This window comes from Myotis daubentonii, chromosome 19 (genome assembly GCF_963259705.1).
Source record: "Myotis daubentonii chromosome 19, mMyoDau2.1, whole genome shotgun sequence".
In the NCBI taxonomy this organism is placed as follows: domain Eukaryota; kingdom Metazoa; phylum Chordata; class Mammalia; order Chiroptera; family Vespertilionidae; genus Myotis; species Myotis daubentonii.
This window is the reverse complement of record NC_081858.1, coordinates 26,592,396-26,614,414: the sequence shown is the minus strand read 5'-3', so window position 1 is coordinate 26,614,414 and position 22,019 is coordinate 26,592,396. Positions and strand designations below refer to the sequence as shown.

General features: G+C 51.0%; 3 protein-coding genes and 1 non-coding gene across 14 annotated transcripts in view; 2 read left to right on the top strand and 2 right to left on the bottom strand.

Moving 5' to 3' along the window:
* Positions 1-5,288, bottom strand: part of LOC132222066 (SH3 domain-binding protein 1-like) — a 28,351-nt gene extending 23,063 nt beyond the window's left edge. For 6 of the 9 annotated variants that reach the window (XR_009450142.1, XR_009450143.1, XR_009450139.1 and 3 more), the window contains exons 1-2: positions 4,944-5,288; positions 412-547 (exon numbers count right to left, since the gene is read on the bottom strand). Coding sequence is in view for 1 of the 9 variants with exons in the window: in XM_059676900.1 (XP_059532883.1) it covers positions 4,944-5,014 (71 nt within the window). In the remaining 8 variants the exon portion in view is untranslated. Of the gene's footprint in view, positions 1-411; positions 548-572; positions 3,588-4,932 lie in introns of those variants that run through there. The other 3 variants (XR_009450141.1, XR_009450144.1, XM_059676900.1) reach the window with 3 other exon arrangements.
* A 1,680-nt stretch (positions 5,289-6,968) lies between these two features.
* On the top strand, positions 6,969-14,841 carry PIK3IP1 (phosphoinositide-3-kinase interacting protein 1). 2 transcript variants are annotated; one of them, XM_059676902.1, is made up of 7 exons: positions 6,969-7,303; positions 8,130-8,246; positions 8,351-8,470; positions 9,280-9,480; positions 9,582-9,660; positions 10,538-10,650; positions 12,808-12,964. In XM_059676902.1, the coding sequence occupies exons 1-7, from the start codon at positions 7,219-7,221 to the stop codon at positions 12,819-12,821; spliced, it is 729 nt and encodes a 242-aa protein (XP_059532885.1). In that variant the 5' UTR covers positions 6,969-7,218; the 3' UTR covers positions 12,822-12,964. The 2 variants fall into 2 exon arrangements, with proteins under 2 accessions (XP_059532885.1, XP_059532886.1); XM_059676903.1 differs by lacking the exon at positions 10,538-10,650 and having other exon boundaries at positions 7,108-7,303; positions 12,808-14,841.
* On the top strand, positions 13,680-13,787 carry LOC132222320 (U6 spliceosomal RNA). Its single transcript, XR_009450189.1, has one exon. It is a non-coding gene; the product is annotated as a U6 spliceosomal RNA (small nuclear RNA).
* A 710-nt stretch (positions 14,842-15,551) lies between the features above and the next one.
* Positions 15,552-22,019, bottom strand: part of LIMK2 (LIM domain kinase 2) — a 57,133-nt gene continuing 50,665 nt past the window's right edge. For both annotated transcript variants that reach the window (XM_059676898.1, XM_059676899.1), the window contains 3 exons: positions 21,793-21,848; positions 20,413-20,570; positions 15,552-17,263 (listed from right to left, as the gene is read on the bottom strand). In XM_059676898.1, coding sequence (XP_059532881.1) covers positions 17,119-17,263; positions 20,413-20,570; positions 21,793-21,848 — 359 coding nt within the window. In that variant the 3' untranslated portion in view covers positions 15,552-17,118. The remainder of the gene's footprint in view (positions 17,264-20,412; positions 20,571-21,792; positions 21,849-22,019) is intronic.

Genomic DNA, 22,019 nt, shown 5'->3' with positions numbered 1-22,019 from the left:
TTTTAAATGTTTACACAAGTAAAAATATTCATTTTACAAATGTTCATATCTGCCCTGGCCGAGTAACTCAGTTGGTTAGAGTGTTGTCCTGATACACAAGGTTTCGGGCTCGATCCTCATTCAGGGCGTGTACAAGTATCAACCAATGAATGCATAAATAAGCGAACCGACAAATTGATGTTTCTCTTTCCCTTCCTGTCTCTAAAATCAATAATAAAAAAAGTTTAAATGTTCATCTCAAGCTTCCCTTCAAAGCTCTTGCTCTGCCCCCTCCCAGGGAAGCTGGACCTGGCCGTGGCCGTGAGGGTTTGAGTGGAGAGTGGGAGAACATGGTCTGTCCTCCACCACATCCCCACCCTTTCCTCTCTGCGGTTGGTCTGGGACAGGGCTGGGCGGTGCAGTTCCTCCTACCTGACAGCCCTGGAGAAGCGGCTGTTTCTCTGTTGATTGGCTGCTACTCTTCGGGACTTACTGGCTGTGTCTTCCTCTGTGTGGCAGCTGAAAACTGGCTCTCTTGTGCAATCTTTCTGAATTTCACCTTCTTTATCTGTAAAATGGAAAGACAGCAAATTTCCTTATGTGGGTGACGTGAAAACAGAGTAAGGTAATGTATATGCGGGAACACTGTCAACTGTACAGCACGATGTACACATTAGTAGCTATTATTATATTCTTTTGAGGAGCCTATTATTTGAAATATCTACTTTTTGAAATATATATATTTTTATTGGTTTCAGTGAGGAAGACATAGAAACATCAATGATGAGAGAGAAGCATCAATTGGCTGCCTCCTGTATGTCCCCCACTAGGGAGTGAGCCCGCAACCTGGGCATGTGCCCTGACCAGGAATTGAACCGGGACCTCTTGGCTCACAGGTCGATACTCAACCACTAAGCCATGCTGGCCGGGCCCTGACATATTATATATTTATTTGTTTATGGTTTGCTTTCCCCCATTAGAATGTAGGACTTTGCCCACTGCCAGCCACATCCCCAATGCCCACTACAGAAATGAATTCCTTCCAAATATTTCTTTATAATGACCATGGCATAGTTACACCTGCCCAAGTCCAATGGCAATTTTCATATCCTGGGGTTCTGGAGTGGGCTCCTTTCCTTGTGTACTGGGGAAAGTCACATGCTTATCTCTATGTCCTGAAGGAGAACACAAGCCTATTCTCCATGTTCAACTTTAAGTGGAAATACACTGGCGCTTGGGGGATGGGGTTTGAGAGAAGGGGAGGGGATCTGCCCTTAGTATCTTACCATCTTTAACCCCCTTTAAAAAGATGCCTGCAGCTAACTAGAGCCTGGTTCATCATGCCTCAGCCCATTTTCTGGAAAGTTGTGTTGTGGAAAAGATAAATACATATAAACTGGAAATGGATCTAGGGGGTGGGCAGATATAAGGAACTTATTGTATTTACAGAAGGTGGAGGGAGGAGGCCCTATCAGAACATCTGCCCAGGGATCCACAAAGTTGTTACTGGTCTTCAGAGTTGGAAGGTGGGATCATGTACATCACATAGGACCATGAACCCTGGGAACACTCCCATCCACCTTCACCATCCTCCTTGCCTCAACTTCCACGGAGGCCAAAATAAAGCTGTATCTCCCCCTCTGTGTGCATGGGGACCAGGTTTGAGCCCAGGCTGCTTTGTCTTAAGGGAGACGATGCCCATCTCTGTGATCAATATAGGGTCTGATCCCCACATAATGACTAGCTCATTATGGGCCCATGTGGTCATGATATAGTCTTTCAGTGCTGCAGGCACCAACCCTGCCCTCCTGACTTGAGTTGGCAGTGGGCCACCTTATACCCTGCCCCTTCCACAGAAAGCTGCACTTCCCAGAACTGTTCTCCACAAGCTGTTCTCTTCCTCCTCAGGCCTGCCTGAACCGGCTAGGGTATTCCACAACAATGTTCTAATTTCCCTTGGCAGAACTTGGCTCTGGCTCCAATCATATGTCCCCAGATGCACCTACTAGTACATGCAACTGCCCAGGAGGGACCAGCAGGGGGAGCCAGAAATTTTCAGATTGTTTAGCTACCAGTGATGGCGAACCTCTTGAGCTCTGTGTCAGGATTTTGAAAAACCCTAACGTAACTCTGGTGCCGTTTCACATATAGAAATTTTTTGATATTTGCAACCATAGTAAAACAAAGACTTATATTTTTGATATTTATATGCCATTTAACAAAGAAAAATCAACCAAAAAAATGAGTTCGCATGTCACCTCTGACACGCGTGTCATAGGTTTGCCATCACTGAGCTAGACAAAAGGATAAAAGCTACTACTTCTCAAAAGGCTCAGGTAATTTTCTCCTCATTTAAGATACATTGCCCTTGCCGGTTTGGCTCAGGGGATAGCGTCTGCCTACGAACTGAAGGGTCTCGGGTTTGATTCCGTTCAAGGGCATGGACCCAGGTTGTAGGGTCAATCCCTCAGGAATCCAGAAAAGGGAAGTGAAAGCTCTAGAAACTAAAAATACTAAAGTGACAACACTTTGACCTTTTTAAGATTCTTTGAGCTGACAATGCTCACAAAATTGAGAAGACACCAAATATTATCAAGCCTATTTCCAGATAATTTGGGTTTGCTTAACCAGCATAACAAGAGAAAAAGTAGAGGCTTAGTTAGGCGCTAGCTTCTGATCCTAGATGATGGCAATAACAATAATATTAATAACTAGAGGCCCGATGCATGAAATTCATGCAAGAGTAGGCCTTCCATCCCCCGGCTGCTGGCACCGGCTTCCCTCTGGCACCCGGGACCCGGGCTTCCCTCACAGCCCCGGCTTCATCCGGAAGGTCGTCCGGTCTAATTAGCATATTACGCTTTTATTATTATAGATAATAGCAGAAGTCCTTAACATGTGTGAGGTACTCTTCCAAGTGCTTTAGATATATGAACAATTCCGTGTTTACTGGAGCAGGTTTCCCTACTATGTCCAAGAGATTAGAAGCTCAGAGCAGAAGCATGTTACCGGCTGATGGCAGAGCCACTGCAGGAATGGGAGGCTTTCTCATCCGCCTGATGACTCTTGAAGGTGACAAAAGGTTAGGCCACTCAGTGTGGGAGAGGACAAGATCCTAGAAAGTAGAAATATTCCACCACTGCCTGGGCGGCAGCAGCCTGGCCGCAACAAGGCAGGGATTTCTTACTTTTAACGTCAGGATACTAAGGATGCTGCTGCCAATACTGCATAAAACTCAAGAACACTTTGCAGTGATGGCGTACTTCCAACTGAGCCATCAAAGTAAACGTAGAGGAAATCTCCAGGTAGAAAATAGCATCATCGGGAACTCAGAGAACACACTTAAGTATTTGAAGCTGGTACTTAATCTTCTATTATTGAACCGCGGGTCTGCCCATGCTGGGGTCAATCTGAGTCCATTTATGATACCACCCGTAACACTGCTCCCTTCTGGTGTCTGGTCTTCACAGAGGGCGGGAAGGGCAGTGATCAGAACTTAGGGCTGGGCCTCACAGTGATGTTGATTTCTCTTGTCCTTACATTTCCTTTCAGCCACAATTACTCTATGATCTAGTTTTGAATTCTTTTTTTCTTCTCTCTCCATTTGACTATGAGACAGAAGTATATTATAAAATTCATTAGTACTTCCTGATTTTAGATTCTTTAAAGGATCTCTCTCTTTGTTAATCCTCACCTGAGGATATTTTTCCATTGTTTTTTTTTTTTTTTAATATATTTTATTGATTTTTTACAGAGAGGGATAGAGAGTTAGGAACATCGATGAGACAGAAACATCGATCAGCTGCCTCTTGCACACCCCCTACTGGGGATGTGCCCGCAACCAAGGTACATGCCCTTGACTGGAATCGAACCTGGGACCCTTCAGTCCGCAGGCTGACGCTCTAACCACTGAGCCAAACCGGTTAGGGCTCCATTGCTTTTTTAAGAGAGAATGGAAGAAGAGGGGGGAGAGACACAGAGAGAGAAACATCAGTGTGAGAGAGACACACCGCTTGGTTGCCTCCGCATGCATCCCGACCAGGGCCAGGGATGGAGCCTGCAACCAAGGTACATGCCCTTGAATGGAATTGAACCCAGGACCCTTCAGTCCACGGACTGATGCTCTATCCCCTGAGCCAAACCAGCTAGGGCTAAAGTATATCTCTTAAGAGGAAATGGGATGAAACAAGCCATGGGAAAAGATGGGTGTAGAAAGTTTTGAAGAGAGTAATCCACACAACAGAGCAGAATGGGAGCAATGGCCAGTAGGGAACTGGGATGATGGTAAAAGGAAAAGCAGTCCCTGACACAGAAGGCAGTCAGGTCCAGAAAGGCTGAGTAACTGTCGGCTGCCTGACAGCATAAACTGTAAGAGTAGAACGAAATACCATGATTTTAAAGATGGGCTAGAGGCATTTTCCCAGCTACCTTGTTTCCCCCCCACCAGGATATATTTAACAGATAAACGTCTGATTTACATATTGCTTACATAAATACACATGTTAACTACACTGTGTATGATCAGAGTAATTCACAACAAACAACACAGCCAGGGCTTGGCATACCTAAGATACACAGATGAGCGTTTTTGTTTTTTTTTATGTTTTGGAGACAGAGCAAAGCTTAGGGCAAAAGGACTGCATTCCCTGAAGTTAACCCACAGAGTCCCCTCATGCCATGTGACCGCCTAGACCGGGCCTAGCGTCCTGTCCCCTTTTCCCGACAGCTCGGCACTCCTGGGCTTCATCTCTGAACTCCCCCGTTTACTGCAAATGCTCTTGTTAAGCTCCGAAGTCTGGATCTGAGGTTATTTCCCACCCCGCCCGCATCAGGCACCACAGAGTTCACACACTCATTATATTCATGAATGCTAAGGCTAGACCCCAAAGCTCTCTTATGCCTTCTTGCCAGCCTGCCTTTATTCTAGGACCTCCTTAACTCCACTGCACTCACTCGAGTCTTACTTTGATTTTCTGTCCAGTTGGTCCACCTTTAGTCCCATATCGAACCGTGTGCTGGGCGTTTCTACACGCATGTCTTGCCTTATGCCAAAACCAGTGAGGCCAAATCCATTGCTCGTCCCCTAGTCAGCTCCACTTCTTAACAAGCCCCCAAAGAACATGGTATCTATGAAAGAGAAAAATAAAAGGGTGAAAGGACAGTTGAACTACTGAGGAAGAAATCACCAAGAAATTGTTTAAAAAAATAATAATATGAAGTGATATTAAAAAATAGCAAATAGTTTCAAAACATATAATCGAGAACTGAAATGCATAAATATGTCACAATATATGTTTATATACTATATATGAGCCCCCTAGAACCATAGGAAATGCAGAAAATTCAGTTAATAACTCATTCTCAAATTGCCCCCCCCCTGCCCCCCGTGGGGCATGTGCCTCACATTGGGAACCACTGTCCTAACTCCAAAAGGCCTAAATCATAAGGATGTGGGGAGGTTTAATGATGGATATAAATCACTGCAAATGGATTTCCCATAGGGTGGGGGGAGGGGGGAGAGAAAACATTTAACTTCCTCTATATGAATTCAGGACTAGAAGGACAGACTACTAAGTACAGCTGCGCAAATGCCTCAATATTTGCATGACATGGAGATATTATGTACCTCCATCTTTGCCATTAAGAACAAAGGCAAAACCCTAGCTGGTTTGGCTCAGTGGATAGAGTGTTGGTCTGTGGATTGAAGGGTCCTGAGTTCGATTCTGGTCTTGGGCACATGCCCAGGTTGAGGGCATGATCCCCAGTAAGGGGTGTGCAAGGGGCAATCAATGATTTCCTCTCATCATTGATGTTTCTCTCTCTCACTCTCTCCCTTCCTCTCTGAAATACACACACACACACACACACACACACACACTAGAGGCCTGGTGCATGAAATTTGTGCACAGGTAGGGTCCCTAGGCCTGGCCGGCAATCAGGGCTGATTAGGGCCTTCCGGCTGCTGGCCGGGGCCTTCTTTCATTCCATGCCGCCCCCTGGTGGTCAGCGCACATCATAGCGAGCGGTCGAACTCCTGGTTGGTCAAACTCCCAAGGGGACAATTTGCATATTTGCCTTTTATTATATAGGATTTTGAAAAAAAGAACAAAGGCAAGTAACCACTTTCCCTTCCCTTGTCTGTGGCTCATGAGTGGATGGAACTGGGGATTCATCTCCCCTACTCCCTAAGTCTTCTTCTTTATAGAGGCTTTGCATGGATGGTGTGGCCAGAGCACAGCCCTCACTTCCTCAGCCTCTTCCTTTAGTTTCAACTAAAAAGACCCCTTCTGTATTCCTACTATATATGACACCCCAAAATCCAAATATAAGCAAAGGAATATGACTGATCTGAACCTGACAAAGATATACTGGTTTTTGTTTTTTGTTTTTAAAAGTTACTGTTCATAAACATGTATAACCCACAAGGGCCCTTTTTCTTTTATAAGGAGTATAGCTCGGCTGGTGTGGCTCCGTGGATTGACCATTGTCCCATGGACCAAGAAGTCCTGGGCTCAATTCCCAGTCAGGGCACATGCCTGGGGTTGTGGGCTTGATCCCCGGTAGGGAGTGTGTGCAGGAGGCAGCTGATCAATGATTCTCTCTCATCATTGATGTTTCTATCTCTCCCTTCCTCTCTGAAATCAATTATACACACATATATATGTATATGTATATGATATATATGTATATGTATATGAAGGGGTATAAAGAGTTACTTCTACCTGGATACTGTTATTTGTGCCCTCTCTGTGGTTTGGAGTCCCTCTTGGTTGAAGCTAGCATGTCCTCCCTAAGTTGTTCTGCCTGGGTGGGGCTATACTTCCAGACCTCCCCCCACCCCCACCCCCACCCCCATAACGCCCCCTGACAGAATTGCTCTTGCTGTTCCCTCACAGAGGGAAGCAGGGGAGGTGAGGAGCCCTGCGGATGCAGCCGATGCAGGTCTCAGACGGATTCCCTGCGGAGCACAGGCTGGGTTTCTCTGCCCCCCTCTTCCCTTGGCGGAGCTCCTTCCTCTTTTGGCTCAGGGTTAGTGATCTTGCATGGCATAGGTCGCCAGGGGGCGCCTTTCAGCGAAAATAAAAGCACCTCCCTGCAGCAAGCGAGCTGGGAAGCTCCCAGTTCTAAAGAGAGGCTGTTTACCAGAAGAGCATAACAAGGGCAGGTCTGGCTGCAAGGCTGGGACCGCGAGGCTGCAACTGCCACCAAGGGGACCCCAACTGGTCAATCACCTGCAAGATGAAGGCGGTGAGGATGCTGCTGGCCTGGCTGCAAACACTCCTCCTCAGCAACCTGCTCCTCGCAGAAGCCTATGCATCTGGAGGTAAGATGACAATCTTTCTTTCCTGCAGCAACTCAGTGAAGCAGTGAGGGGCAAGCCCCCCGTTTCCCAGGCCTCACAGATGACAGGAAAGGAAGCTTTTAGCCGGTTTCTGTTGTCCCACGAAAACTCCCCCCCCCCTCCCTTCTTTTCCTGGCCAGGGGGCTTGCAGCTCCATCTTTGCCATTAAGAACAAAGGCAAGTAGCTACTTTCTCTTTCCTTTTTCTTGCCTGTGGCTCATGAGTGGATGCAACTGGGGGTGGGGTGGGGGGGTTCCTCTCCCCCTACTCCCCGAGGCCTGTTTTTTTTTGCAGAGGCCTCGCAGGGATGGTGTGGCCAGAGCACTAGCCCTCCTCCCCCAGCCTCTTCCTGGGGCTCTCCTGCTGCGGGCAGTGGGGGCTCGGAGTTACCTCCAGGCAGCGTACGAGGCTCCCCTGGTGCCCGCCCGGGCCCAGGCTTTTGCAGCCTTCTCCCAGGAGGGAGTGTCCCTAGGGCGGGATGGCCAGAGCCGCGGAGAAGGCACCACCAGAGTTTATGTAACGTGGAACGACCACACGGGGATGAGTTTCAGGCCTGGCTGCCCACTGCACCGACACCCCCAGCCAGGCCTTCTCCTCCTCGGGGGCCACACGGTCCAGAACAGCGACCCTCGGCACGTGTGTAGTGCTTTCCGGCTTAAAAAAAAAAAGAAAGAAAGAAAGAAAAAAAAAAAAAACAGCGAGAGCTTCGTGCAGCCCCGGCGCGGTTTTCCACGCGCCCAGGGTCACGCGGCCCAGGGCACCCCAGCTCCCCGGCTCCAGTGTCTGAGGGGGCTCCTCTTCCTCACAGGCTGCTTGTCGGACAGCGGCCACCTGTACCGGGCAGACCAGTCCTCCCCGGCGCCGGGCCTCCGCTGCCTCAACTGGCTGGATGCGCACAGCCGCCTGGCCTCTGCCCCCGAGGCGGGTGAGTGTCGGCCCCGGGCGGGAGGGCGGCGGGCGGCGGCCTCCGTCCCGGCCCCGGCCCCCAGCCCTCAGCCCCGGCCCATGGCGCCTTCTCTCCCCTCTCAGGCGCCGGCAACCACAGCTACTGCCGCAACCCGGACCGGGACCCGCGCGGGCCCTGGTGTTACGTCAGCGGCGAGACGGGCGCCCCCGAGAAGCGGCCTTGCGAAGACCTGCGCTGCCCAGGTACCCACTCGGGACCCCCGTGCCCGGCGCTGTGGAGGGGCGGCCGCTCCCGCCGGCCCCGCGCCCTCTGATTGGTCAGGACTGTCTCCAGGCCGCGGGGCGCAAAGCCCATTGGCTGCCGCCGCCCCGAGTGAGCTCAGCTTCCGGGAGCGCCTTGTAAACAACGGAAGGGGGCGAGGCCCAGCCTCGCGGCCGGGAGTTCCCCGCGGGACAGCTCCCTCGGGCCCGGTCCGGCGCCCTTAGCGATCCGTTCAGCCTTGACTGAATGTTTGTGGGTTCCCTGCTGTGTGTTATCTTCTGCTCACAACCCCCCTCCGCGGGAAGAAGTTATTTGGGGGGGATCCGAGCCTCAGAGAAGTGACTTAGGGAGGCAGTGAATGGCAACGTTCAGATTTGAATCCCAGGTTCTTAGATTCCGGGGCGCAGGCTTGTTGCTCCCGAGGCAGCCAGACAGTTTTCTAGGCTCCAATGGATACGTGTAAAGATGCAACCTGGGGATTGGCAGACGCTTGCAGAGGATGGCAATGGAGCTGGGTGTTGGAAGATGGCAAGGATTTGGACAGATGAAGACTTGTGGGAGGCGGGAGAGGCCCTTTCTTAGGGCCTTCCCCTCACACTGGCCTTGTCCCAGCGATGGTGTGGCCCTCGCAGGCCTGGCCTTGCCCAAAGGGGAGTTTGGTGTCAGTGTGTGCGGGTCATTCTGAGCTGGATCCCTCAGCTCCCCCAGCACACGCGAAGGAAGCTTCGGCTGCGGCGATCACTCCGACCACCCTCTGATGAGAGTTGTTTTCCACTTACTTCGCCTCCAGAAACTGTGTCCCAGGACCTGCCAACCTCCAAGACAGAAACGGAGGAGGCGTTTGCAGTGCCAAGTGGAGATGAGGGGCAGCTGTTTGCTCCTGCCAATTCCCTGTCCGTCCGGAGCCAGGCCGCAACTCTGCAGCCCGTGATTGGGATCGTGCAGGGGGTCCGGGCGAACTCCAAGGAGAAGAAGGACTTGGGGATCCTGGGTATGACTGCTCCACCCCTGTCCTTATATGGGATTCATGAAGGAATGTTTGCGTATTGTCCGGGGCATGGCTAATGCAGACCTGTGTCCTGTTCTTGGCAGGCAATGTGCTGGGCATGGGCATGATAGTGATCATCGTTGCCATCGGAGTTGGCATCATCTTTGGATACACCTACAAGAGGTCAGTAGCTTCTCTTCTGGGCATCCCTCAGAGGAGGGGAGGAAGATACACAAAGTCAAATCAGATTCCTTTATGGCATTCTTACCCGCCCCCCCCAAAAAAGTGAGGCCCTAGCCTGTTTGGCTCAGTGGAAAGAGTGTGGGCTTTCGGCCTGAAGGGTCATGGGTTCAGTTCCCATCAAGGGCATGTACCTCGGTTGCAGGCTGGACTCCTGTCCCTGGTAGGGGCACGTGTGAAGGCGACCGATCGACATGTGTCTCTCGCATTGATGCTTCTCTGTCTCTGTCTCTCCCTTCCACTCTCTCTAAAAAACAATGGAAAAATATCCTTGGGTGAGGAGTAACAACAAAAAAAGAAAAAGAAAGGGAGGTGTGGAAAAAGGGAAAACCAGCTCAAGATGTCTAGTAGACACTTGGTTCTAGTCTTTACCAGGTGACCTTGTACACAAACCCCTTCCTTTGATGCCTTTATTCCTCACCCCAAAGCCTTGTGAGGTAGGAGTTCTCATTCCCCATTGTACCGATGAGGAAACCTTTGTCAGAGAGGTGAAGTGACTCACCCAGGGTCACTCTGCCTGGGAGTGGCAGAACATGGATTGAAGCCCAGCTTTTCTGACACCCAATTCCCCGATGTGTAATCCGGTGTGTCTGGTGTGGACGTGAGTAGCATTGCAGAAATCAGGCCCCACACTCACTGCAGGGATCCAGAGATTGCACTCGTTCTGGGAGCTAGAAAACTCCGCTACTAAAGAGCTCCCCAGCCACCACTTTTGCCACTGGGGCCTGAATTTCCTGAGCCGTAAGGATATCCTCTGGGACAGGAGGAAGAAAGTGAGTTGGAGGACAGAGAGCCTGTTTACTCACTCCTCATCGCATAGGGAGCCAACGAGGCTACCTGGGGAACTCGGGGACGTGACCTGTGGCTGGGGCAGCAGGAAGAGGAATGCTTGTTTGAGCGACCATGTGGAAAGGCTATCAAAGTCCGTGACAGGTGCATCATGATAAGGCCAAGTTGCATTCCTTTCTACAGGACTGTCTGACTTTGGGGAAATTGTTTGCCATTCTTGGGCAAAATCAGGGGACCTCAGCCCCGAGTGTAATATTCCGCTCCAGGGTCTGAGGAGGCTTTCTGTAAGGGAAATGACATGGTAGCCTGCATTTCCCAGTGGCCAGGGCCATGTCTGAGCCCGTAGCCCCAGTCGATCAGCCAGCATTAAATAAACCTCAGGTGTCCTTAGAGGTGATACATAGTCAGTCTCCTCATTTACAGATGAAAAAAGGAAGTGTTTGTAACAACAAAAGCAACGATAGGAAACAGCAGATGCCAGACATTGCTTCAAGCAGTTTACAGGCTGTAACTCCATTCTCACCATCACCTTTATGAGGCAAATGCTGCTATTACCCCCCCTCCCCCTTTTACAGATTAGGAAATTGGGATAAGAGAGGAGGTGTACCTTGCCTGAGATCACACCCCTAGCATTTGGTGGGGCCAACTCTTAGCACTGCCTCAAACTCGCTATCTGTGTGACTGTGGGCAAGGTGCTTCTATTTCCTGCCCCAGAGCATTGCTGTAGCTAAGGCATGTGACTGAGGCATGTGACGGCTTAGCTCTGTGGTCATAAACTGTTTTTCTTTTCTGTAAAATGTGGGCACTCTTACTAGTGCCCTCCAAGCCAAGCCTTCTTCCTTCTCTGGTTTTCTGTGATTCAGGAAGCAGAGGTACAGAGAGGGGAAGTACTGACCCGAGTGACAGGGTCTCCTGATTGCCAGTCTAAGATTGTTGCCCTTGGGATGTGCTGGCGGGACGGTTGGCTTGTTCATTTCAGAGCGTTAGATGAAATGGTGCGGTGACCCTGACCTACAATTTGTGGTCAGAATCAAACCATGTTGGCCGAGTGTAGCCCTCCTTCCTCAGCCACCGGCTGCAGTGGACTCTCCTCCAATCTTGTGACCGTTTCCAGGCCTCCAGGTGAACTGGCTAAACATTTTTCCGAGGATGGAGTCGAACCCACGACCCTACAGTCCCCCAGGCGGATGCTTTATCCACTGAGCCAAACCGGCCGGGGCTAAATGTTCTTCATCTCCAGCTGGGTTCTCATGCCGGTGAGGGGGCCAGGCCTTTCTTGCAGGTTCACTCCTCCAGACTGTCATGTGCTTTCCTTGAGGCCTAGAATTTACCTTCCGGTAAACTCAGGGCAAGGCACGGTAAACTCAGGGCAAGGCACGAGTCACCAGACTCCCTGTACTAACCACAAGACCCTCTCCTCCCTTTCCTCTGCAAAAGTACATTGAGTACAGTACAGACTATACGACAGGAAACCACACCTGGGCTAAAGAAAAGCTCTCCCCAGAATCAGAGAAAAGACTGTTTTGGAAAGAGCTGTTGAGTATAGATGTTGCTACTCTGCACCTCGGTTTCTTGACTGTGAAATGGGGATATATCCCTCCTCCACACACACCATACCTACCCACCCCAAGAGTATCATAAGTTTTAAATGTAAACAGAGCACCCATCAGGTTAAACAGTTATAGTAGCAGCCAACATTTATTGCATGCTTTCTTTCTTTTTTATTTTATTGATTTTTTACAGAGAGGAAGGGAGAGAGATAGAGAGCTAGAAACATCGATGAGAGAGAAACATTGATCAGCTGCCTCCTGCACATCTCCCACTGGGGATGTGCCCGCAACCCAGGCACATGCCCCCGACCGGAATCGAACCTGGGACCCTCCAGTCCGCAGGCCGACGCTCTATCCACTGAGCCAAACCGGTTTCGGCTATTGCATGCTTTCTTAATAAGGAAGTCTGGCTCTAGCCGGTTTGGCTCAGTGGATAGAGTGTCAGCCTGCGGACTAAAGGGTCCTGGGTTTGATTCTGGGTCAGGGCACATGCCCGGGTTGGGGGCTTGATCCCCAGTAGGGGTCGTAAAGGAGGCAGCCGATAGATGATTCTCTCTCATCATTCTCTCTCTCCCCTCTCCCTTCCTGTCTGAAGTCAATAAAAATATATATATTTAAAAAAAGAGAGAAATCTAGTACGTCAGCCACTGGGTTGCTGTGACTGCAGCTAGCACCTGCCCTGCCTGGGCCCATCGAATGAGCAAAGCCATGCAAGAGACACAACCTGAACGCGTCCCTCTTTTCTTGCCAGGGCGAAGGGCCTGAAAGAGCAGTATGACCAGAAAATGTATGAGCGGGAGATGCAGCCAATCACATTGCCCTTGTCTGCCTTCACCAACGCCACCTGTGAGATCGTGGATGAGACCGTTGTGGTCCACACCAGTCAGACTCCAGTCGACCCTCAGGAGGGTGATGCCCCCCTTATGGGCCAGGCAGGCACTCCTGGGGCCTGAGCCCCCCACAATGGGCAGGAGCCCCGTGCCGACACTGGTGCAGGATGGCCTACCCTCCTACCGCTGGGAAGATCTACACTTTTTGTTGTGGTTAAGACCCTCCCCCCACTTTTTTTTTTCCCTTTTGGTTTTTGGTGAACCCTAAGACAGACGCGGGTTGCACTGTTGACTGAGGGCGAAGTTGGGTAGGTTGCTACCAATGCTCTTTCTCCAACCCCTGGAGCAGGGTTTTGTCTGTGGATGGGGACAGTGGCAGCTGCCACAGCAGTGCTGCTGACAAGGGCTTGCGACACTGCCTGTGTCCTGGAACTGAATCAGGGATGGACAGGGAGCTCCCCTGGGCTCCTCTGAGCTTTATGATCTAGCGTGGCCTGTCTCCACCTTTCCATTTGTTCTCTGCAGGCTTGAGTGGCGCACGCTGTTATTCATAGTTCAGGTCAAGCAGTTTGAGAGGCAACATTTAAAAAACTGTATTTAGTTTAAACAGTATTGGGATGGAACTCCCTACTGACCTCTGAGAACCAGAAATGAGTTTGTACAATAATCAAAAGTGTGGGTTGAGAATGGGATCCAGGCTGGGGGTACTAGGTGTGCCCCAACTTGCCGGCGGTGACATGCCTTGACAGTAGTGGCCAGGCTAGGCCCAGTGACTTCCTGTTTTGAAAGGAAGGCGCTCGCTTTGGTAACACATATACTAAAATTGGAACGATACAGAGAAGATTTAGCATGGCCCCTGCACAAGGATGACAATCAAATCCGTGAAGCGTTCCGTATTTTTTTAAAAAAAGAAAGGCAGGATTGCACTGAACATTTCGCTTAGGAAGAGGGTGAAGGATGCCTCAGGCCGCACAGGACCTGAGGTGGGCCTGGTGCCCCCCAGACAGCCTCTCTCCGAGGTGGACAGCCATCTCTTCCTTTTGTGGGGTTAAGACAACAGCTTACCTGTGGGAATTATACTGTGGGGCCTTGTGAGCTGCCTCTGAGAGGTTAACCTGGAGACTACGCTCAGAGGCGAGGTAAGGAGGTTCTTTAGGGCTTGCCCCTGCCCTGGCCTGAGTTTGCAGGTGGCTCTGTGGCCTCCAGGCCAGCACTTCCCAGTTGGGGCAATGGAGCGAGGTCATGCCCCCTAACTTGTAAAACAGTCATGAAACCATTGGACGAGACCCTAGGGTTCCCCAAGCCCAGAGGGCGAAAGGGACACCCAAAGTCATAAAGTGACCGGCATGGGCCAGAGGAGACGACGTTTCCCCACCCACTGTGCTACACTGTGCCAGCGGCGCGGCAGGGCCTCCCAGTCCTGACGTCCTATTTGGAGGCCTTAGCAATGCCACAGAGCTTCCTGCCCCAGGGCCCTGCCACTGCCCCACATGGAGAGCGAGGGGGCGTTTGTGGGGCCCGTTCTCTCTAGCAGGTGGTTCCTGGGGGTGGTTTGCTGAGGGAACCCAGGCCTCAGGGGGTCCTTTGGGGTTCAGTGATGCTGAAGAGAACATCACTGGTTTCTACTTTTCTATGAAAACATTTCTCTGTGTACATGTTTTATATACCTCATTCTGACACTTGCATATAAAGCGCAGGAAATTGCTCTGCATTTTACTTGTATAAATAAATTTTTTAAAAAAGAAAGGACTGCACATTACCAAGTCTGTGGGGTGTCGGAAATACTCCTCCCATGAGTTGAGGAACGTTTGGTTACCTTGTCAACACTGTCTGGCCCGGGCCTGTCCCTGGGAAGTGGCCACCGTAGAAGGGTTGGTGACCGCAGTCACCCCCAGGAATCTTCCACGGTGAAGCTGCCGTAAAGATGAGTGTGCGGGCATCTCAATGGGCGGTGGTCACTGCAAATTCTTTGCCCCTCGGCATTCTTTCCGAGGTGGAGGTAGTTCAACATCCAGGCCGCCCTTGGCTGGGGCTGGCGGGGGGGGGGGGGGGAGGGAGTCCTGTAGTAGCCATAGGAGGGATGGGTGTGCAGAGGGGGATGAGTCCTTGGGCTGCCAGGAACCGCTCTGAGCTGAGAACGTCCCCATGGGGGCAACTCCTAGGGCTCCAAGAACAGCTACCACTGGGAGTGTCTGTTGGACTTGGAGTAATGGTTTCTCAGCCTCTAGAACACCCCGTGATCTCTGCCCATGGCCAGACACTGGACAGTTCTATCAGCAAGGGGCACCCAGCCCTGTGGAGAGGACGCTACGACAGCCAGGCTTAAGGAGTAGACGCAGAAGATGGGCGTGTAGGGCCCTGAAGGAGCGACTCAGCTGGTAGGTGGGAGTCAGACCTGCTTTAAGGACTGGGCTGCTTCTGGCGGGATGAGCATGTTCTCTGGAGCAGGTTGGTGTCTACACTAGGGGAGGGGATGGGAACTAGGGAGCGTGAGAACTCCCCCGCTGTGGGGAGTCACGTGACCCGGACCTGGACAGGCCAGTAGCATTTCCTCTGGAAGGGAGCAGGGGAGGCCTTGCTCTTCCTGGCAGACAGGCCAGCAGACCCCCGACGTGTATCTCCCTGAGCCAGACCCCAAGTCACATTTTACTCTCAGTGTCGTCGGTTATGTTAACGGCTTAATTTATTTGGTCTGCTCAACGGCCCAACCTGGGCCCACCGCTCCCACGCTTGCAGGGGGCAGCTGAGGCACAGCCAGCCACACAGCGCGGACCTTGCTGCTGCTGGGAGCCCAGGGCTCAACCCCACAAGCTAGCACACTCCACACAGACGTGCGGCCTGTGTCACGTAACCAGAGATGACATCTAATCCCACAACTCATCAGGTCTATGAAGAGTATTTCACATATCACCCAACACATAAAACAGGATAGTATTAACAGCAACCACTCTCCTGAATCGCTCCCACCCACCTCCTCCCTCCCACCCCCAACACAACCGCCACACATCGCAGTAATATCCCAAACCCATTCCCAACGTGTTAAATATGGCGCAAGCTCGCTCACAGACACTTAGGGGGAGACAAGTCTACTTGTGTTGAGTCCCTGGAGTTCTGGGAGCCAAGGGTAGAGGCTGCCCCCAGGGCTGGTCAGCACTCATGGCTGCGGCTCAGGAGGCTGCAGCCAGGAGCTGGTGAGGTGGGCTAGCCAGCAGGGGAAGTCCGAGACAGACGGCCCGGCTCAGGGAGCTGTCTCCCCAGCATCTGAGCCCTGGGACTCCGCCACCTCCTTTTCCCGCCCAAGTGGTGCCTGGACCTCGGCACGGTGAAGGGTGGGCAGTGGCTGCCGCTGAGATCCCCACTCCCCCAGCCTCACACACCGGGCTCGTGACAAGCCATACTCTCCTCCAGAATCCATCCAGCTCCAGGCAACCTGTCTCAGGCTGAGGGACAGCAGCCAGGATAGGGGCTTTCTGGAGGGCAGAGCCTCTTTCTTTTCTGCCCCAGCCTCTTCCTGCAGGTGGGTGACTTCCTGTTGCAGGCACAGATGCCGATGCACAAGTTCTCAGCCAGTCTCCGGCAGTGCAGTGTGAGAACATGAGGCGAAAGCTCCCCCTCGCGTTGACGTGGCCTGGCAGGTGAACAGAAACCGGCCCTTCCCTGGATTCCTGGCCAGTTCCACCACAAAGTAAGGGCCTCTTCGAAACCTGTTGCCTCGACCTGTCCAGGGAAGGGCGGGACATGGAGTGAAAGGAGGGTAGCACCACTGTCAGTTCACATCCTTGGGTTGCAGCCTGGCCCCCAGTCTTGCTCTCATCCACCCGACAAACCGACCGACCGACCGGCCGCTTGAAGTGCTCCAGTCCCCAGCTGGACCCGAGACCTCGGAGCCCAGCGGCTGGTTCACCCTGGAATCCTGCCTGGCAGGTCCAGATCACGCTGATTAGTGTAAGCAAGAGCCTGGAATCCCAGGGAATTCCCGAGAGGTCACGAGTAACAGATTCCTCCTGGCCCAGGACCAGCCTGTTTTTTTCTTCTTCTTCACAGCTTTCAGGCGAGTGTTGGATGTACAGACAGTAACCAGGCCCCAAAACGTGTGGAGGGGCATTTCCCTGGTGCTGCGCCCGGCTCGCCTCCTGGGGAGGTAGTAGGGATGGCTTGTTCTGCTTCTAAACAAGCTGCCAATCCACAGGAAGCTGGGATGGCCCTGCCCACAGCAGGGGGCTGGGCCAGGGCTAGGGGGGCGAGTCCCGGGTCAGGCCGTACTGCACGCTCACAGTGTGGTCCAGCTCCTCCAGCTCGGCAGGCAGCGGGATGCCCAGCTCTCCCAGGTACAGGGAGAGGGCCTCAAAGGAGTCCTCCAGTTTTGAGAATGCCGGTCTAGAAAGACAAGGGGGTTGGAGGCAGGTGAAACATGGGTAGGGCCATGGGGTGGTGTGGAAAGCACCCAGGCCTGTGGCTTCACCACTTTCTAATTATCTGACCTTGGGCAAGCCCCTTGCCCTTGTGCCTCCATGGGAAACAGGATTGCTGTAAAGGTTAGAGATAACACCGTGAGAAGGCTGGTCTGGTTCTAAGGGACAGCGGAGAAACAGAAAGTGCAGGAGAAAAAAAGCTCCTCCCATGTCTTGGAGAAAACTCAATCATTAAAGGTGGGATTGGACTAAGTGTCTTTAAAATTTTCTTTTCATTTTTAAAAATATATTTTTATTGATTTCAGAGAGGAAGGGAGGGAGGGGAGAGAGAGAGAGAGAAACATCAGTGATGAGAGAGAATCATTGATTGGCTGCCACCTGCACACCACACACTGGGAATTGAGCCCATAACCCAGGCAGGTACCCTGACTGGGAATTGAACTGTGATCTCCTGGTTCATAGATCGATGCTCAACCACTGAGCCACGCTGGCCAGGCCTAAGTGCCTTTTTATTAAAAAAATCCATTCATTGATTTTAGAGAGAGAAGGAGAGAGGAAAGAGAGAGACAGGGAGAGGGAGAGAGGAACATAGATTTGTTGTTCGCTTATTTATGCATTCATTGGTTAACTCTTGTATGTGCCCCAACTGGGGATGGAACCTACAACGGTGGCGTATCGGGTCAATGCTCTAACTCAGCGGTCACCAACCGGTGGTCTGCGGACCATTGGTGGTCTGTGAGGTCCGAAAGGTTGGCGACCGCTGCTAACCAACTGAGCTACCCAGTCCAGGACTTAAGTGCCTTTTCAAAGATCCTTTCCAGTCCTCAGACTGTTTCCACACCATTGCATCTGCCTGGGAAGGGCATTTCATAGGTGCAGCAACTCTCCCCAGGGAAAAGCAAACAGCTTAGGTGCCCTGGGGCCCTGCGACATCTCAGGCTTCCTCCCCCGCCTCCTCCATGTCTACTCAAACATCTCGTCACCTTCTCAGCCTACTCTGACCACCATATTTAAAATGACAACTTGTGGCCCTGACAGGTTTGGCTCAGTGGATAGAGCGTCGGCCTGCAGACTGAAAGGTCCCAGGTTTGATTCCGGTCAAGGGCATGTACTTTGGTTGCGGGCACATCCCCAGTAGAGAATGTGCAGGAGGCAGCTGATTGATGTTTCTAACTCTCTATCCCTCTCCCTTCTTCTCTGTAAAAAAAAAAAATCAATAAAATACATTTAAAAAAATAGAATGACTTGTGTCCCAAACAACTGTCTCTCCTTGACATTTTGTTCATAGCCTTTGTCACTTTCTGATATTCAGTACAGTTGGTCTCTCTTTGCTGGAATGTGAGTCCCAGGAGGGAAGGCACCTTCGTTTTGTTCACCACTGTAACCACGTGCTTAGGACAAATCTAGCACATGGCAGGCACTCCGTAAATATTTTTTAATGCAAGACAGACACATTTAGAATGACTGAGAAGGGGTATTACCAAACAAATATTGTACAGCTTCACATCTTTTCCTCCTGCTCTTATTCTGGTGTATTATACTAAAGGACTGTGGTCTTTGGGCCCATGAAGGAACAAGATTTAGAGCCTCCCACCAGCCAATCCCGACGCTACAGCGGACTTTTATAAATCATCTGCATATATTAATATACTAAATTTCTGACCATTCGACCAGTCGCTATGATGTGCACTGACCACAAGGGGGCAGACGCTCTGACCGGAAGGTTACTGCTGCTGGGGTTTGGCCGATGGGGACTGGGTGAGACAGGCTGGACATGCCCTGGAGCCCTCCTGTGGTCCCTCCCTGGCTGGCCAACCTCCCGGGGTTGTTGCTATGTTATTATTGTTTATTTATTAATCAATTTATATATTATTTTCACATACATTTTACTAATTTTCTTTCATCTCTGATACTTCTATTATAGAGAAAGGGTAAACAGCGATATTAAAGTATTTCTACTAATTAATTTTCTTTCAATGTGCATGAATCCGTGCACCGGGCCACTAGTTTAAAAATAAAGATTATGTGCCAACTGGTTACCTTGGGGAGATGGAGTTGGGGAGTGAGGAGTGTGTTGAGGGACACATTAATTAGGAGATTATAGAACAGTGATGGCGAACCTTTTGAGCTCGGCGTGTCAGCATTTTGAAAAACCCTAACTTAACTCTGGTGCCGTGTCACATATAGAAATTTTTTGATCTTTGCAACCATAGTAAAATAAAGACTTATATTTTTGATATTTATTTTATATATTTAAATGCCATTTAACAAAGAAAAATCAACCAAAAAAATGAGTTCGCGTGTCACCTCTGACACGCGTGTCATAGGTTCACCATCGCTGTTACAGAAGATACATAATTCCCGTGCTAGGTATTTTGGTAGTGTGTGAATCTGTCTTTTAAAAGAAACAGGATTTTTGTTAGCAGAAAAAAAGCACAAAGATTCTAGGTTTCTAATGCATAAACTTGAAAATTTCCGGGGTAACTTTGGTAATAATGAAAGTTATAACTTGAGGAAATGAAAGTAATTTTAAAAAGATTTCTTTCAAGGAAGAAATTAGCTAAATGCATGAAGATGCTCACTGTAGTAATACCTACTGCAAAGAGAAACTGGAAAAACCTGAACATCTACATTATGTATATTACAATATGTTCAGAGAGTTTCCTAGAATAGAACTTCATGTAGTTAACAAAAATGCTAAACAGGAAGCCTGGGTAGTAACAAGGAAAATACAGGGTAAAATAAATTTTTTTTCTCTATCTGAGATCATAAATCTATAAAAAATGTGTGTGTGGTGTGTGTGAACATGGACAGGGGAGTATAGAGACATGAAGACACTTATTCTGGTAGAAAGGTATAGGTTGGGGTGAGTTCTGTTAAAATTCCTTTTAATGGCTGTGTCTCTGTGTTACACCCAGGTCACTTGCAACTGTGCCCTCATCCTCCCCACTCCCCACCTGGTATGTCAGCTGTCTGGTGCCTTCAGTGGTTGACAGTCACATCCTTGAGCTCAAGCTTCCGCCACCCCTGTGCCTGGGAAGGGCATGGGGACAGCCATAGGCGGGGCAAGCCTCCCAGGACCTTGTGGGCTGGGGCAAAGGGGCGGATACCAACCTGCTCTCGGGCTCCAGTTTGCAGCAGATGGTGGCCAGAGGGAAGAAGGCTGGGGGGCAGTCTGTGGGGACAAACTTCTCCCAGAAAAGCTTCACGTTGAGGCCATAGTCCAGTGTGCGGGGCAGGCAGTCAGGATCTGCATACACCTGCCCGATGATCTGCAGGCGAGAAGGTGGCTGGTCAGACAGGGACTATGGAGGGTGCGGCCCATGGTAGGGGAGAGGGATGCTGGCGCGTGCACAGGAAGCACGGGCAGAAGAGGAAGATGAAAACTGAGGTTAAAGAGCCACCCTCCCCAGCCCTGCCTCTCGAAGTCTTGTTGATCCAGACTTGTCTTCTGACTGAGAGTCTGAATACTGAGGAGGGTTTAGAACGTCTTACTGCAGTGGAAGCACAGTGTTCCGAATCTGGAGGGGCAGTTTCCACATATCCCCCCCTGCCCTGCAGTGTCCCCTGCCAGAGTTCAGGCTCTGTGAAATGAGGGGCTGGGTCTGATGCATGTCTGAAATCCTATGGCACCAGCCTACTGCTTTATACACAGTAGATACTCAATTGATCTCTATTAAAGAAAACAATTTTTGCTCTAGCCGGTTTGGCTCAGTGGATAGAGCGTCAGCCTGCGGACTGAAGCGTCCTGGGTTCGATTCTGTTCAAGGGCACATGCCCGGGTTTCAGGCTCTATCCCCAGTAGGGGGCATGCAGGAGGCAGCCAGTCAATGGTTCTCTCTCATCACTGATGTTTCTATCTCTCTCTCCCTCTCCCTTCCTCTCTGAAATAAATTTTAAAAAATAACAATTTTTAAAAGAACCTTTCTTCATTATTCCAATCGTCCGTTGTCTCCCTTTCACTCACCACTTTGTAGGAATTACAGAAACCCTTGAATGTATGTGTTGGGCCGACTGCTTCGAGATCGACTGAACTAAGCTCCTAAGGGCAGGACTGTTCCCAGGACTCACTCTGTCCCCTCCAGTGCCTAGCACTGCGCTGGACGGGCTGGCACTTCCTGGAGTGGCTGCTTCCACTTCCAGGCTGAGGGCAGGGGGAAAGGTTGCCTCGGGCTAGACAGGCGGCCACATGAACAATCTGCCTTTCCTAGTGGAGTTCCATGTCTGGCCTGCCCCTTATTGACCGTGTGACGAAGAGCAAGCCACTCTCCCTTTCTGAGACTGTTTTCTCACCTGAAAAAAATCCTGCCCCAGCCTATGGGACCAATGCAATCCGACTGTGGCGAGAGACGTGTCATGAACCAGGTGACCCTACACTCGTGTTGACTTTATGGCGAGTTACTCATCTTTCGGAGGAGGAGCCTCCGTTCGGAGGAGGCAGGGCAGAGCTGCTCGGCCTGCTGCCTCAGGCCTTGCCTACGTGCGGGAGCTCACCTCGCAGAGAACGATCCCGAAAGAGAAGACATCCACCGTCTCGTCGTAGCTCTTTCCTTGGGGAACACAGGAGAGCGGGCTGTTAGGTTTGGTCCCTTACCTGCTCTGCACCGAGTCTCGGGCCAAGCCAGGCCACCTCCGAGAACCAGGACTAGAACAGGATCCGTGGGGACGCCCCGAAGGCGTCCCGGGACTGGGACCACCTGGAAGTAGCCTTTCCTCGGCCC

Bases quoted from the DNA above. Each gene is read 5' to 3' on its own strand.
- PIK3IP1 (XM_059676903.1), top strand. From the start codon at position 7,219: ATGAAGGCGGTGAGGATGCTGCTGGCCTGGCTGCAAACACTCCTCCTC. The intron at 8,471-9,279 runs GTACCCACTCGG...CTTCGCCTCCAG, and splicing joins CGAAGACCTGCGCTGCCCAG to AAACTGTGTCCCAGGACCTG. The intron at 9,481-9,581 runs GTATGACTGCTC...TGTTCTTGGCAG, and splicing joins GAAGGACTTGGGGATCCTGG to GCAATGTGCTGGGCATGGGC.